Source organism: Pygocentrus nattereri, chromosome 27 (assembly GCF_015220715.1).
Source record: "Pygocentrus nattereri isolate fPygNat1 chromosome 27, fPygNat1.pri, whole genome shotgun sequence".
In the NCBI taxonomy this organism is placed as follows: Eukaryota; Metazoa; Chordata; class Actinopteri; order Characiformes; family Serrasalmidae; genus Pygocentrus; species Pygocentrus nattereri.
The window spans coordinates 22,278,207-22,295,165 of record NC_051237.1 but is presented as its reverse complement, the minus strand read 5'-3'; the positions used below and the strand labels follow the sequence as shown (position 1 = coordinate 22,295,165).

Sequence of the window (16,959 nt, the reverse complement as noted above, 5' to 3'; positions counted from 1 at the left end):
CCTGTAAGCCATACAAGTGCAGACGTAGCAGCTCAGATACAGGACAAGTGCACTTACAGCTGAATGCAAACGTTTGGGCTCCTCAGTGAAAATAAGGCCGAATCCCATTTCACCCCTCGCCCCTACCACTGAGCCCTTAGCCCTCTGTTTTGCGCGTCCACGACTAGGGGTAGGGTGTCCCAATTCTTGTTGAGATAGAGGGGCAGGACGAAGTGTTAGGGCCACATGACCCTGCATCCGGAGGTTTTTCAGTGCCGCACTCCTAATGGAGTTATTAGGAAAAAAGAAAACACACACCAGCAAGATGGCTGCGCGAACAACCCCAGAAACCCAATGTGAGAATTTTCTCAGTTAAAAAATGACAATAACCATCATATTATCTTAGTTTAATGCCGTTTCAATGTATTATGGTCGTTTTCATAACAACCATTAAAAATCACTAGTATTATGCCGATGTAACTAGCTTAGCTAAATTTCCCCGTTCCGCCTTAAATAGCCCAGCAGTTCTGACGCCTAAAGCACCAGAATGTAACTGCTGCACCATTTAAGGTGGAATGGGAAAATTCAAACAAGAAAATATAACCTCAGCTTCGTATCAGCAATGAATGAACGGTGGGCGATAATAAATAACTGCCCCCCTCTTCGAAGGCGTATGATGCCCAAAATGTAACTAAAGCCCAGCAGTGAGGAGCTGAACTTTCCACTCCTCTGCTGTCCCTGAAGACGGGTCGGCTACAGAGCAGCGCCAGTAGCTGTTAATGAAGTGATGTTTGGTTTTTGGTTTTTTTTGAGGGTTGTCCCATTTAGTAGGGCACTCGGTTTTGATTTCTCCGTTCCAAGGAGTAGGAGTTCGGGTGACACTTGAAACCAAGGGGTAGGGGTAAAAGGAAGAAATGGGACTGGGCTCAAGTTTCACTTCTCTAGAGAGAAAAATTTAACACTTAACTGCAAATTTCAGTGCACAATTTCTATTTACTTGCTCAGGTCAAACGTACCAAAAGAAAACAAAACAGAGCGCACAACATAAAACGTCATGGAATTTTTTACACAGGACACATTTTCCGAGTTTTTTTTTTTTTTTGGGCCAAATTCAGTAATTGTGTGTTAAATGTATAGAGGTGTTCTCTGTGGAGCAGTGGTCACCAACCCTGGTCCTGAAGATCTACCTTCCTGGAAAGTCTGGTTCCAACCACCATCTTCCACACCTGCTCCAGCTAATACACTTCTCAGAACTCCCTGATTGGCTGAACTGGATTTCCAAGGTGTTACATGAGGAGGTTGAGAGGAAGCAGGATGTTAGATGCAGGTTGGAGCTAAACTCTGCAGGAAGGCAGACGTCCAGGAGGAGGGTCGGTGGCCACTGCTGCAGAGGACGCAACTTACTTTCACTTTGAAGGTCAACAAAACATGTCATTTGACCAGGTGGGCACCAACGTCTGCATACGACTGAACCAGCCTCACGTTATTTACCTTGTGGAGCTGCAACACAGATCAGCCAAATGTAATGAAATGTTAAAGTAATGAATTAACCAGTTGCTAATTGAGCATTTCCAGCAAAAAAGCTGGCAATTTTGATTGTGCATCCTGAAAATAATGTAAGATAATCCCCTGGCATTTCTCCCAAATGCAGAATCCCTGATGTATAATCAGGTCATTTTCATTAAACGAACTAGGAATGCAAAATACCATCGGAATCATACGGATATCAGCAGATAACTGTGATAACAATAACAACAAAGAAGATCATTTGAGCATCTGCGCCGTCTGTTCTGTCTCCTCCTTCATTCAGCTTCATTCAGACTGAATCCCACTGTTCAAACTAACTGTACAAAGGCACGAGACACATGTTCTCAGTCAGCTCACAGTCTAATTTAAGGAGACCACGGAGCACATGTTCATTTTTCAAACTTAAACAATGTCAGGAAAAAATCAGAAGCATATTCTGCATACAAATATATTTAGAAATATCAAAGATCAACTCGTTTCAAAGAGAAAAAAGGGCTGGATGTTTTAAACAGAACTCAACATCAGTCAATAAAATGGCATAAACAGAACCCAAACTAGCTGTATGTTGACAGATGGGGGACGGACGGACGGACGACTCAATGTCATATCATACAATTTCCATTTCACACGATATCAAAATACACACTACACACAATAAAACACAACATTTGAATATGAATAAACAAACAAAACAACACAGTGGTATTTTGATGTGTGTTAGCTTAACAACATCCAAATTTCTCGTTAAGGAAATCCAGTATTTACAGTTTCCATCCAATACGCAGTTTATCTAATCGGCCCTGTGAATCGGATCAGGTGCTGCTGATGAACCTGAACACATCCATGTGGTGGCTGAAGTGCAGAGCGAAGTCAGGAACCAAGCCTGTGTTCTTCTAACTGTATTCTTCCAAACAACATAGAACTTCTTTTAAATATTTCTTATAATTAAAAATATAAGCTGTTTAAAATGTGCACTATATTTCCAAAAGTATTCGCTCGTCTGCCTTCACACTCATATGAACTTGAGTGAGATCCCGTTCTTAATCCATAGGGTTTAATATGATGTCGTCCCACACTTCGCAGCTATAACAGCTTCAACTCTTCTGGGAAGGCTTTCCACAAGGGTTAGGAGTGTGTTTATGGGAATTTTTGACCGTTCTTCCAGAGGGGCACTTGTGAGGTCAGACACTGATGTTGGACGAGAAGGCCTGGCTCACAGTCTCCGCTCTAATTCATCCCAAAGGTGTTCTATCGGGTTGACGTCAGGACTCTGTGCAGGCCAGTCAAGTTCTTCTACACCAAACTGGCTCATCCGTGTGTTTATGGACATTGCCCACCAGTGCACAAAGCAGTCATGTTGGAACAGGAAGGGGCCGACCCCAAACTGTTCCCATAAATTTGGGAGCATGAAATTGTCCAAAATCTCTTGGTGCTGAAGCTTTAAGAGTTCCTTTCACTGGAACTAAGGAGCTGAGCTCAACTTCTGAAAAACAACCCCACACCATAATCCCCCCTCCACCAAACTTTACACACCGCACAATGCAGTCAGACAAGTACCGTCTCCTGGCAACCACCAAACCCAGACTCGTCCATTGGATTGCAAGATGGAGAAGCGTGATTGGTCACTCCAGAGAACACGACTCCACTGCTCTAGAGTCCAGTGGCGGCGCTTTAAACCACCGCATTCCACGCTTTGCATTGCACTTGGTGATGTAAGGCTTGGGTGCAGCTTCTCGGCCATGGAAACCCATTCCATGAAGCTCTCTACGCTGTTCTTGAGCTGATCTGAAGGCCACATGAAGTGTGGAGGTCTGTAGTGATTGACTCTGCAGAAAGTTGGTGACCTCTGTGCACTATGCCCCTCAGCATCCGCTGACACCACTCTGTCATTTTACGTGACCGACCACTTCGTGGCTGAGTTGCTGTCGTTCCCAATCGCTTCCACTTTGTTATAATCCCACTGACAGCTGACTGTGGAATATTTAGTAGTGAGGAAATTTCACGACTGGACTTGTTGCACAGGTGGCGTCTGATCACGGTACCACGCTGGAATTCACTGAGCTCCTGAGAGCGACCCATTCTTTCACTAATGTCTGTAGAAGCAGTCTGCAGGCCTAGGGGCTTGGTTTTATACACCTGTGGCCGTGGAAGTGACTGGAACACCTGAATTCACTGTTTTGGATGGGTGAGTGAACACTTTTGGAAAGTGTGTATATGTTCTTGCATTTATTCAAATGTCATATAGTATTTTTAAAAGCACAGCCACACTTGCTGTCCAGATAAACGGCTGTACACAGTTTTTTGACTGGTTAAGACCTTTACCAAGTACTGTACACCAACACAATGAAAACAGATCTCTAATTCCAAAGGGTAAAGATCCAAATAAATAAATAAATACATTTTTAAAAAGTGTAAAAATAGTGTGTTAGTGTCTGTGTTGCACTAATGTGTGAATCATTGCTCTACCACACTTGAACTCCGTTTTGATTTCTTGAATAATCTCCTGAAGAATCAGAATCACATTGACTCACTGTGAGGTTAGAGATTCACAACAACCTCATGCTGACCTGTCTTTCTTTTATCCTTACAGGAATCCTGTGGTGGAAAAATCAGACACTACAGGCCACCCTGACCCTGATTAGTCATTACCCACAGTCCTCTGAGGTGCTTTCCTGCCCCCATCCCATCACAGGCCAGTACAGGTGCACTTCAAGGGACTTTTTCCCACACCGCTTAGCAGTGGAAGTCCCCTGACGGAGGGGCTCTGCGGGGCATGTCTGAGTCTGCCTCATATTCTAAAACCGTTCTGGATCCCCAGCATTAGGCCACCGTGACTCAGAGTCTGCTGGAGAAAGCCCTTCCTCACAGTGCTGGATGCTGCCTGGGACCTACTGGGTTTTGTTGTCTCATTTTAGGTAAATAAAGGAAGCCCTGTTACCGAGGCGAAGGATGAAGAGGACAGGAAGAAAGAAGACCCATGCTTTAGTTAAGCCTGCCACAGTCTGCTGAATGTGCACGTAAGCACACTGTTTAAAACCACATATCTTGGCAATAAGTGCATGTATCATTATAATGAATCTAAATAAACAATTTCTTATTTCAAAAGGTAGTTGATAGATTGTGAGCTGGTCTGGAGATCAAAGTTTCTTTCCAGATTTCGCCCGAACATCTCCAGCGGTCACATGGATTTATTCACTTCCAACACCAGCACACTTCATTTAACCCAATGAAGTATTGATTAGCCAAACCAGATGGTGGACGACAGCTATAAGTAATCCTGCAATGGCGTGAGGAGAGATTCGGGAATACTTAAAAGAACACACTGACATACTTAAAACTACTTAGGCCCAGTCCCATTTCTCATTTTCAACCCTACTCCTTGATTTCGAGTGTCACTTTGCCTCTTGGAACGGAGTTAAAAGGGGTAGTGGTTGAAATCTTCCGTATGAAATGGGACCCTCAAATAAAGAAGAGCATTTCTTCATTAACAGCTGCTGGAGCTGCTCTGTAGGCCACCCTGCCCGTCTGCAGTGACCACAGAGGAGGGTAAAGTTCAGCTCCTCACTGAGCTTTAGTTACATTTAGGGCATCATTTGGCTTCAAAGAGGGGGGCAATTCTCTGGTGATATGAAGCCATTTGCCAGCTTCTTGTTCGAATTTTCCCATTCCACCTTAAATGGTGTAGAAGTTGTGATGCCAGATGCGCCAGAATGTAACTGCTGTTTAAGGTGGAAGGGGAAAGTTAGCAAAATACTAGTGATTTTAATGGTTGTTATGAAGAAAAAGACCATGATACACTGAAACGACATTAAACTAAGACAATACCATGGTTATCGTAATTTTTAATGGAGAAGATTCTCACATTTGTGGTCTCTTGAGCAGCTATCTTACCACTTTCTCTCTTTTTCTCGTTACACTCTGTTGTGAGCCTCTGAAAAAACTCTGTCTGGAGGGTCATGTAGCCCTAACACTTCGCCCTACCCCTCTATCTCAACAAAAATTGGGACACCCTACCCCTAGAGGTGAACACGCAAAACGAAGGGGCAAGGGCTCAGTGGTAGAATCGAGGGATTGGCCCTTATTGTTCTAATAATATTCGTATTTGTGGTGCCTAAAAGCTCTGCACAGTACAACATATGGTACATATTACATATAAGTATTGCATCTTTTCATGATTCCATGGCCACACAGTATAAAATAAGACTTAATTATAGCTAAGACTTAATTATAGTTGGTGAACTGCCTGTAGAGGAATCGACCAATCAGGAGCAGCCAATCACCCATACGATATGTGTGCATGACAACACAAACAAAGTACATTCAGCGTTCAGGCCTGAAGCCAAAATAAGTGGATATCGTTGTTGTCCAAAGAAAAACTCTGTCTTGATGGTGGTTGGTTCCCACCAGGACAAGCACCCTATACTACACCAATAAGAGTCCTTGGGCAAGACTCCTAACACCACCTTCGCCTACCAGTGTAAAACAGTCAAATTATAAGTCGCTCTGGGTAAGACCGTCTGCCAAATGCCATAAATGTAAAAGATAGCACCTCCAAAATGGTCACCTTACAGGAGAGGGCGAAGAAGTACCTCAGTTCCAATGTAAGTTAATGCAAAGAGATTTTATTCCAAGCAATTTTGCAACATTTCTATTAGTCAATTATGAAGTTTTACAGAACGAATGTAACGTGAAGCTGCAGAGCTGAAATTATGCAGAAAACAAACAAACAAAAAAAACGGAGATGCTTGGGTTTTTTGGTCAGCGACGATATGCTCATCAACAATATAATAATAATAAAAAAAATTAATTATATTATATTAATAATATAACAATAATAGTTTACATCGCAGTCACAATACTGGTCTGAACAAATCACTACTAGACAATACTTCCCCTCAAACCGCTCAGCCCTACTATAAAAGCAAGTGGTTGTCTGTGTGTGAGTGGGCGTGCGGGTGGGCGTGCATGTCGGGAACGCCGAGTAGCTGGAATGCAGGTTCTATTTGGTACCACGTAGCTCTGCCTCACTCTCTGCTTACTCACGCTTGTGTTTGGAGCTGGACTGAGCATGAGAACGCTCCTCATTGTACCGCGCTCACAATGGAGGCCGCCAGAGCTGAATGGCATTCTGAGCTATGAGAAACGTCCCTCATTAGCACGACAATGCAAACCCCGCTGACCACTCAGACCTCAAGCTTGTGTGGTCACGAGAAAACACGGTTTATGTAACTCAAGCCCGGGGGAACGAGGGTCCGGTGTGACCAGCATTCCATCATTCTGTCTCACTCTGTGCAGACTGGACTGTACACAGTGTTTATTTACTGTCGTTAAATTTGGTATTGAAGCCTACATGTCATCTAATTAGCATATTTTTGAGGCCATTCGTTATCAGTCCCATGTAGTCTGAATGTTGTATATGCCTTAATTCAATTAAAACAATCAAACCACTGAGCCGTCTGAACTTCTCACAGCCGAAATCACCGCAGTCTCAATTCGGATGGATTTTCTTAAGTTTCCAAAGATAAAAAAACGTTCCGTGAAAAACCTCAATTGCATTATTCTGACACTTTAGTTTTGCGCTGGAGCTACAAGACTAACGTTGATTAAAGTAATGGAACCCTATAACCCACCTATTAGTCTGGTGCTGACTGCATTACAAACAGACTTACTTGTGTTTTCAGACAAACTGCTGTCAAAATACTCTCAACTGCCACCTTGCTAGTAAAAGGTTGGACCCCCTTTTGCCCTCAGAACTGCCTTAATTCTTCATGGCACACTTTCAACAAGGTGTTGGAAACGTTCCTCAGAGATTTTGGTTGGTTATTTGAGTTGCTGTTGCCTTTCTATCATCTGGAACCAGTCTGCCCATTCTCCTCTGACCTCTCACATCAACAAGGCATTTTCGTCCACACAACTGACCGCTCACTGGATATTTCCTCTTTTTCGGACCGTTCTCTGTAAACCCTAGAGATGGTTGTGTGTGAAAATCCCAGCAGATCAGCAGTTTCTGAAATACTCAGACCAGCCCGTCTGGCACCAACAACCACACCACGTTCAAAGTCTCTTAAATCCCCTTTCTTCTCCATTCTGATGCTCGGTCTGCACTTCAGCAAGTCGTCTTGACCACCTCTACATGCCTAAATGCACTGAGTTGCAGCCGTGTGATTGGCTGATTAGCTATTTGTGTTAACAAGCAACTGAACCATTTATGGTTTTACCATCTACCGCCATTATGAAGTCTCCACTTCATCTGTATCTTTGTCAACGTTCATAATAAATAAAAAACATAGAACCATTTTTTTAAATTTGTAAAAGAGCAAGCAATGTATTCACACACACACACACACACACACACACACACACACACACACACACACACACACACACTTTCTACACTGCTTATCCTTCTGGGTTGCAGGGAAGGGGGGTGGCCGGTGCTGGAGCCTATTCTAGCAGTCATTGGGCAGGATACTCCCTGGACAGATCGCCAGTCCATCGCAGCTGTATTTACAAACAAAGCTGAATTTACAGCGAGTGGCATTTATGGACACAGTAAGGGACAGTGAAGCTGAGTATGTGCGCTGTCCACGAGGACCAAATGTCTGAGACCACTAATGAAAATACTTCTATTTTTGCATTCTTTTCTAACTTAATATAATTGGTAATGAAGCATTTGTACTATCAGCACAACAATCTGAGTGAATATGAATTATTATGACTGAATCACTAACAGTGACAAAAATCTCTGCTGAGTAGATCAAATCCGCCTCAGAGAGGAGTCTGAATGAGTTTCAATGGGAGGAATAAGACCAAATAAAAAATAAAATAAAACAAAATAAAATTCTGACCTTTTCTTTCTGACAAAGTTGCTTCAATTTGAATAGTGACCTAGAAATCGTGCACAATCCAAAACCATTTTAAATTCAATTTAAATTCTGAGAGGTTTTGCTGCTTATTTTCAGCATTAAATGAAAGAAACCCCAGATCTTCAGCGTGGTATCAGACGTTTGACACCCACTCCCGATCTGTACTGAAAGCAAGGCAGTGCGATTGGGATCAATAACTTGGAAGGCCTCCCAGCCCTAATCATCTCAAACTAGACGCAGCAGCTCCGCTCAGCACCAGTACGCACGGTGACGGGGGGCTGAGGCGTGAGACAGCGCTGCGTATCTGTCAGCGAGGGAGTAGGAGCAGCGGAGTCTCTCCACAGGAAACACAGTGAACACACCAGCCTTTCCTACAGGAAGTCACCTCCAAGCCTGACAGGCTCTGCCTCGTCTTTCTCCCGCACTCAAACACATCCTCTCTCTCTGCTGAACGCTGAGTAAGGCCCACAGCTGGCCCACTGGAGGGAAAATGTGACAGTGGCAGTAACACATAATAGCTGCACACAGGGGCTGCAGTGAGGACTGCGTAGAGAAACCACAGCTCCAGATCCTAAAGGTCCAATCACATGACCATGTTTACCCTGTATTTTGTGGGACCGCAGGACGAGCGAGAGAATCAGAGGAGCTGAATCTAAAAGGATTTCGCCATGTTCTCTGCTCCGCATGCACTTTAGGAGGCCAAAACTCTAACCTCTTACTGCTGGGAACGGGTCTCGGCGGAGCCGGCTTGTCTCTGCTCAGATATCTAGAACTAACAACAGGCCAGCAGTGAAAGGAGAGCAGGCATAAGAGCAGGAAACAATCCTGCAGCACGATTAAGACTAAGAAAAAACTCCAGCAGCCCTGCTGTGTCTGATCCACTCAGACCAGCACAACACACACCAACACACCGCCACCTCAATGTTACTGCAGTGCTGAGAATGATCCACCACCCAAACAGTAACTGCTCTGTGGGGGTCCATGGGGGTCCTGACCACTGAAGAACAGGGTAACAGAGTATCAGAGAAACAGATGGACTACAGTCTGAAACTGTAGAACTACAAAGACCAGCTATACAGTAAGTGGAGCTGATAAACTGGACAATGAGTGTAGAAACGAGGAGGTGGTCAGAACGTCATGCCTGATCGATGTATTTACACACACACACACACAGAGTGGAAAGCAAGTGGACAGTGTTTAGACTTGTACCAGCAGCGCTCCTGCGTCTGATCCACTCGCGCCAGCACAACTAAAAGCTCTGAGATGACAAAGGACTTGGCTAGTAACACTGAGGTAACAGATCTTTAGTGTTTGTTTCTCTTAATGACTTCAGATTAGCTGCTTTTCTCAGTCAGAATTAAAGTCACCATTGAGTTCTGTGATCTGGTTCTTTAATTTAATGGAATGCAAGAATTGGAAAATGCTGAGTTGGAAAATTGAGCAGATCTGCTAAATGCAGAATGAATGGACCTTCATTACAAACAGCGATTTCAAACTTCTGGATGCCGTACATCCCGCCACGCTCAGCGTGGCCTTTAGCCTTATGTTCTGTGTACTCAAAATATAGAATGCTACTAAAGTTTTTTTTGCATTTAAAAGCTAAATTTTAAAATTTTAGTTGGCGTCTGTTTTGGCCACCAAAAGTCGTTACCAGCTTTCGCCACTAGCCCAGAAACGCTGCACTGATACATTCTTACCAAGTCCAGCAAGAGAGAGAGAGCACATACCTTGTCTTTGGATGAAGATTCGCAGCAGTGGGTGTGCAGTGGACACGGCCTTGCTGAAGTTTTCGTCGTTGTTGATGGGCAGCAGGTCTCCGTGGACGTCCGCATAGCCGATCATCACCTCCATGTTAGCGATGCGGTGGATGTGTATGATCAGCTTGAAGAATTCTTCAAACTTACCCGGCTTGGCGCGGTTCACGGAGAACCTGCGGAACTCTGCCCCATACTACGGAACAAAGAGAAAAGGAGCGAAAATTTAGAGCCCACAATAAAACAAATCTACAATCTAAGGCAGATAACATGACGCATCTCTTGATTTAGCAGGTCATCCACAAGCAATACGCGTTAAACAGCGCACAATACGGTAAGCTGAGTTTCCAAAGCCTCCAGTACCAACAAACTGCGCAAAAGTCAGAGACCTTTCATTTATTTGATTTCCAGTCAAGTACAAGCTAATCATTTTCAGGAGATGTTCCTGAAAAGACGTGAAACAAGCCCAAAACTGGAGTTCACAAAACGATCAAACGCTACAGAGACTAGTGGCTCCTAACAACCACCTGGAAGACCTGGTCGACACCGAAACTGCCCCCATCAGATAAACAGCACTTAAAGCTTCCATCTCTGAGAGAGAGAGGAGATCAAGCTGCTTCAGATCTGAAAACATCCACAGGTGTTTCTGTCCATCCTTCCACTGTGAGAAGACCACTCAGCGCTGTGGGTCTGAAAGGACGTGTAGCTGATCAAGAAGAACCTCACTGAGAAAAGGAGACGGACACATCAAACAAAGAAGCTGAACGATGGACTGACCGCCCCAGAGCCCAGGTTGGCGCTTTCCTCCAAGCGGTCCAATGATGTTGCGTTATCGATAGATCGAAAAGATGCTGTGGCGCTTCACAGGTCTCAGAGGAAGCCTTTGCCCTCCTAGCGCTGGAGGTATGATGTGATTGGGGATGTCCTAACTAGTGGGCGGAAATGGAAACGGCTAAATTGGGGAGAAAATTGGGGGGGGAAATCCCACCCCCCACCCCCCACCCAAAAAAGAAAAGTAAGATGTGCAATAAAACTGCTCTCAATAACATCAAGCCAAATGAAAAATTCTATTTAAGGGGCAAAGTTCTACAATCCTGTGTTTTCTACTACTACTACTACAATCTCTTACTCTATTTTGGTGATTCATTGACTCTTAGACTAAATCCAGCTTTTTAGCAGACCAAAACACCCGTAGTCAGGGACAGCCTAACCTGTTTTAACAAGTACACAAGGGGGTGGGACCTGCCAGCTGCAGCTTTGTACCAAATTTAGCTCTAAAAGAAGTTCACAGAACATCATCTCTTCCTGTACAATGAAGCCATTCAAGCTTTTCAGAACATATGGAGCGAGTTATTACCGCAAAGCGGTGACACAGAAAGAGGTCTAGTTCCAGTTAATGGAAGTGGGAAGTATTGTTTCAATTCTTTATGAGTGGAAAAGTCAGGGTGAGTTCAGATTGATGCCTTTCACTCCATTCCCAACAACAGCTGCAAACTAGACACAATACCTCCGCGGTACGTGGTAAACCCAATTCCAGGACTTTGTCAGCCTGGCCATGTGACGTCTCAAGTTTTTGACGGTTCGTCTATTTATTCAAACGCTGCTAGAATCTGAAAGCAGTGGAAGTCAGATATTCTTAAGCAGGCCCGGGACGTTCTGCTCTCACCCTGCTTTTCAGGGTTTTCATAAACTTGGTGTTTGAAATAAGGAAATGGAGGAAAAGGAGGCTGGGACACAATGGAACAATGCAGCTGGATCTGCAGACGCAGCAAAAACATTCGAGAAATGACAACAACCGTAGAGCAGCGGGACATCAAGCCCTGAGCTTTCTGTCCTCTGAAGAGCAGACGCTCGGTACAGGTGGACAGGTCAGAAAGCCAGAGGCCTGTTTCACAAAGCAGAGTTCACTAACTATGAGCCTCAATCACCAACTGTTCTAATCCTCTTAGTCTCCAGGGTATATTTTGGTTTGTCCATCTGAATTTACACGATCGAATCAGAAGGTAAATGATTCAATAACTGCATGAAATCAATGTAAATTTTGATTGATTTTTTTTTTGTAAAATCTCCCCTCAAATGACCAGTACATGTGTTTTATGATCTCCACATATCACTATATGCTCACCATTTACTGCTGAAAGCCAAAAATCTCCGACGCTCTTTGTGTTATTGTATAAAAGTGATGTTTCCAGAGCAGATCACTGAAGAGACGCCGTCTGTTTATAGTTTAGAGCCCAGATTTGGGGAAAAACGGGTCGACTTTCAGTAGAAAAACAAAGTTCAGCTTCTTTTATTATAAGGGTTTAAAATGACGTCACCGTCTATCAGACTGGAGAGAAATCAAACATGATCAGCCACGTTTGAGCACCGAAGTTTGCTTTGTTATCTCTGCAGTGGCGCTATGAAGCTAATGTATATAAAAATGCACTGGGATGCACTGATTATTCCTTTTTAGGGCAGATTCCGATGTCTTTACAGCTAAATTGGCCAATAAATGATTTCCTGGCCTATTTTTAACGCGTACTGAGTGGAACAAATGATTAACACATTCATAGTACTGTCTATTAGTGAAGTTGCAACATAAACAACATTCAGTTTTACTGGCAAACTGCCATTTTAAAATTGTCTGTTCGAATAACAAATTTAATACATCAAAATCCAGAGGCGATTGGCCATTTAGCACAATGACCCGTACATAATTATGCTACAAGGGTAAGGGTGTAGCAGCAACAGCATGAGTGCATTTGCATGGCTCCTGTTATTTACCTCATTGTGACAGACATTGGGGGGAATATTTCACAAAGCATGACTTTTCACTTTAGCTGGGTAACTTAAGCCCAAAGTCAGGTCTGCCCAATAAGAAGGGGGCGCGTCTATTGGATGATCCTCATTCTTGGGCTTATGTAATCTGGCTAACTAAGGAATCCCACTTTGTCAAATACTAGATAACAACTAACGGAAGCTTTTGTGCCCAGGTGGCCTTGTGCATCATCACACTTGCCTCAGACTGTTGTTAAGCAGCCTGGTTTCTGACACTCTTATCCAGACGTATGGTCACTAATTTGATGACTTGACTCAAGAAAATGGAGAAAGACTTGCAACTTGACGTCGACTTCAACTCCAATGATTTGGACTTCGACTCGGAATTCAACGTTGAGGCTCGGAAGGTCTCGAGAAAGTAATACTGTCACCTTTTTTCATGTCACGGCTTTATATCAGCTGAAAAAATGCAGCTTGTTTAGGACTCAAAGATTAGGACTACTGACTTGAGTATCGAGACTTGAGTATCGAGACTTGAGGCGCAACTTAGTGACCTGTTCCCACCTCTGTTGTTCTATAAAAACGAGTAAAACGTGTCACAACTCAACACAGTGCGGTGATCTGGGCTAAAGCTAAACACCAGGTGCATCCATTTCCAGTACTTGTTGGCAACATTAGCCTCGTAGCTCCAGCGTAAAACTAACCAAGCAAACTTCAGACCAAACATGTCTAAACTGATAAACTGCAAACTGGAGAAATGATATTCATTCCAAACGCTCGCTCCAAGTTGACGCGCGTTGCAGGACTTCTTCCCACATCCGAAAACAACCACTTTCAACACCCCCCCCCCCCCCCACCCCCCCCACCCCCCCCATCACCACCAGGAAAACATGCTGTATATCAGCACACACGACTGTTAAACTTCATACACAACTGTCCATCTGGCTTGGATGCTTTTCATGACCACCAAAAATCATCACAAGCTGAGGTCAAGCTGGGGGCAGGGATGTGGTCATGTGACTCTTCGGCTAATGCTTGCTGTGGAGCGGGGAGCGTGGGCAGCCCAGAAAAACACAGGCCTCGCTCTGTCTGTCTCAATAACACTGAGCTGCGGCGGCCCCCAGCACGCTGAGCTCACTGCACTGCTGTAATTACGCTCTCAGTAGGAGAAGCCTGCGCCGGCCAGCAGCAGCCTGTGATTACTGTATGAAATATGAACGCAGGGCTGGTGGGGCGGAGCACTGTGGCAGGTGTGTGATCCCACTAGCCACCCTGGAAAACAACACACACACACACAAACACACACACACACACAAAGAGACAGGCCTTATTACAAAAGCTATCCATCCACTGGTCAGTTCTCAGTGAGAAACTGACCTACCGGTTCAGAATTAGGCTGTGCTTAAAGCCAAGCCAAAGACATAGTATAGGGTAGCATGGTTGCACTTCAGAGTGATAGTTTAGTGAACAGTCGTTCCTTGTCTTCGGGCTTAAGTACGTAAGGACATAACATGGCCCGAGGAAAGCGCGATGATGCAGTCTAATGTTATTAGACATTTACATTAGACTGTTAGCACCATTAGCCTCGTAATTCCAGTTTAAAACTAAAGGAGCTTCAGATCAAACATGTCTAAACTGATGTAAACTGTAAACTGTATTAATAATATTCATTCTAAACAGTCGCTTTAACTTGACAAGCACTACAGGACTTTTTCCCACAATTGAAAACAAACTTACTCAACTACACCCCCTCAACACCACCAGCAAAACAGGCTGTATATTAGATTTTACATTTACAGCATTTAGCAGACGCTCTGATCCAGAGCGACTTACATGAAGAGCTTTGTCTGTCTAGAGACGCAAGTGTCTTTGCTAGTAACCAGTAGGTTAGAGAGAAAGACGGTCCTGAGCTCAGATACTGCTAGAAACAGAGTCACTGTAGATACAGAGAGAAAAGGAGCAGAACACAGCAATACAACACATTACACTACGCTGCACTACACTGCTGTACACTGCAATACACTGCAATACACTACGCTACACTGCAATACACTACGCTACACTGCAATACACTACACTACGCTACACTGCAATACACTACAGTACACTACACTGCAATACACTACGCTACACTGCAATACACTACACTACACTGCAATACACTACGCTACACTGCAATACACTACGCTACACTGCAATACACTACGCTACACTGCAATACACTACACTACACTGCAATACACTGCAATACACTACACTGCAATACACTACGCTACACTGCAATACACTACACTACACTGCAATACACTACGCTACACTGCAATACACTACGCTACACTGCAATACACTATGCTACACTACACTGCAATACACTACGCTACACTACACTGCAATACACTACGCTACACTGCAATACACTACGCTACACTGCAATACACTATGCTACACTACACTGCAATACACTACGCTACACTGCAATACACTACGCTACACTACACTGCAATACACTACGCTACACTGCAATACACTACGCTACACTGCATTACACTGCAATACACTACACTACACTGCAATACACTACGCTACACTGCAATACACTGCAATACACTACACTACACTGCAATACACTACACTACACTACACTGCAATACACTATGCTACACTACACTGCAATACACTACACTACAGTACACTACACAACACTACACTACACTACACTGCACTGCAATACACTGCAATACACTACAATACACTGCAATACACTACACTGCACTGCAATACACTACACTGCACTGCAATACACTACGCTACACTACACTACACTGCAATACACTACAATGCAGTACACTACGCTACACTACACTGCAATACACTACACTACACTGCAATACACTACGCTACACTACACTGCAATACACTACAATACACTGCAATACACTGCACTACACTGCACTACACTGCAATACACTACGCTACACTACACTACAATGCAATACACTACACTACAGTACATTACAGTACAATGCATTACAATCAATATTAATTCAGTGCTGATTTAAGTGCTGTGTAAAGAGACGGTCTTCAGTTTGTTCCAGCGCCTGGATGCCAGTGCAGAGAACAGCCTCGACGCTCGTCTTCCACGCACCTTGAAGGATGGCGAGTCAAGCCGAACTGTACTTGAAGCTCGAGGGCTGGTATTAGCACACGCAACTGTCCATCTGGCTCGGATGCTTTTTTCACGGCCACCAAACTTTGGGGCTTAAGCAAGAGAGAAATCCTACTTTGTGCATCCCTAGATAACAAATACTGGAAGCTTATGTGCCCAGTTAGCATTATGCATCACCACACTTGCCTCAGACTGCTGTTAGGTACTCTAGTTTCTGACTTACCTATAAAAATGGTCACAACATCGTCATACAGTGTCAGAAACCACTCAACTCAGCACAGTGTGCTGATTTACACTAATGCTAAATGCTGGGTGTATCTGTTTCCAGTACTTAGAACATTAGTATCTCCAGTGTAAAACTAAAAAAATCAAACTTTAGACCAAACTGATATAAACAGCCATGAACAATCTTACTACAAGCAGTTCATGTGAACTCTAAGGCCAAATCCCATTTCGCCCCTCGGCCCTGACACTTAGCCTTACCCCTCAGCTTTGTGTGTGCACCTTTAGGGGTAGGGTGTCCTGGTTCTTGTGGAGACAGAGTGGAAAGGCGAAGTATTAGGGCTACATGACCCTCCAACTGGAGGTCCCCGCAGAAGCTCACTCTAAACAGAGTTTTATGAAAAAAAAAAAAGAAGAACCGGCAAGACGGCCAAACGTGAGAATATTCTCCGTTAAAAATGATAATAACCATCGCATTATCTTAGTTTAATGTTATTTCAATGTATTACGGTCGTTTTCTTCATAACAAGCGTAAAAATTCCCTAGTTGTGCGCTGATATCTCAGTAGCTAACTAGCTACATTTCCTGTTCCATCTTAAACGTTGAACAATTTTAAGGTGGAACAAGAAATTTTAAATGGTGAATAGCTGATTCAGCCACATCACCACAGAATTAGAGGTGGGCT

At 43.9% G+C, this 16,959-nt stretch overlaps 1 protein-coding gene across 1 annotated transcript in view; it reads right to left on the bottom strand.

Moving 5' to 3' along the window:
* pard6gb (par-6 family cell polarity regulator gamma b) overlaps positions 1 to 16,959 on the bottom strand; it is a 78,628-nt gene that overhangs the window by 47,707 nt on the left and 13,962 nt on the right. The window contains exon 2 of the mRNA XM_017681702.2: positions 10,100 to 10,322. Coding sequence (XP_017537191.1) covers positions 10,100 to 10,322 — 223 coding nt within the window. The remainder of the gene's footprint in view (positions 1 to 10,099; positions 10,323 to 16,959) is intronic.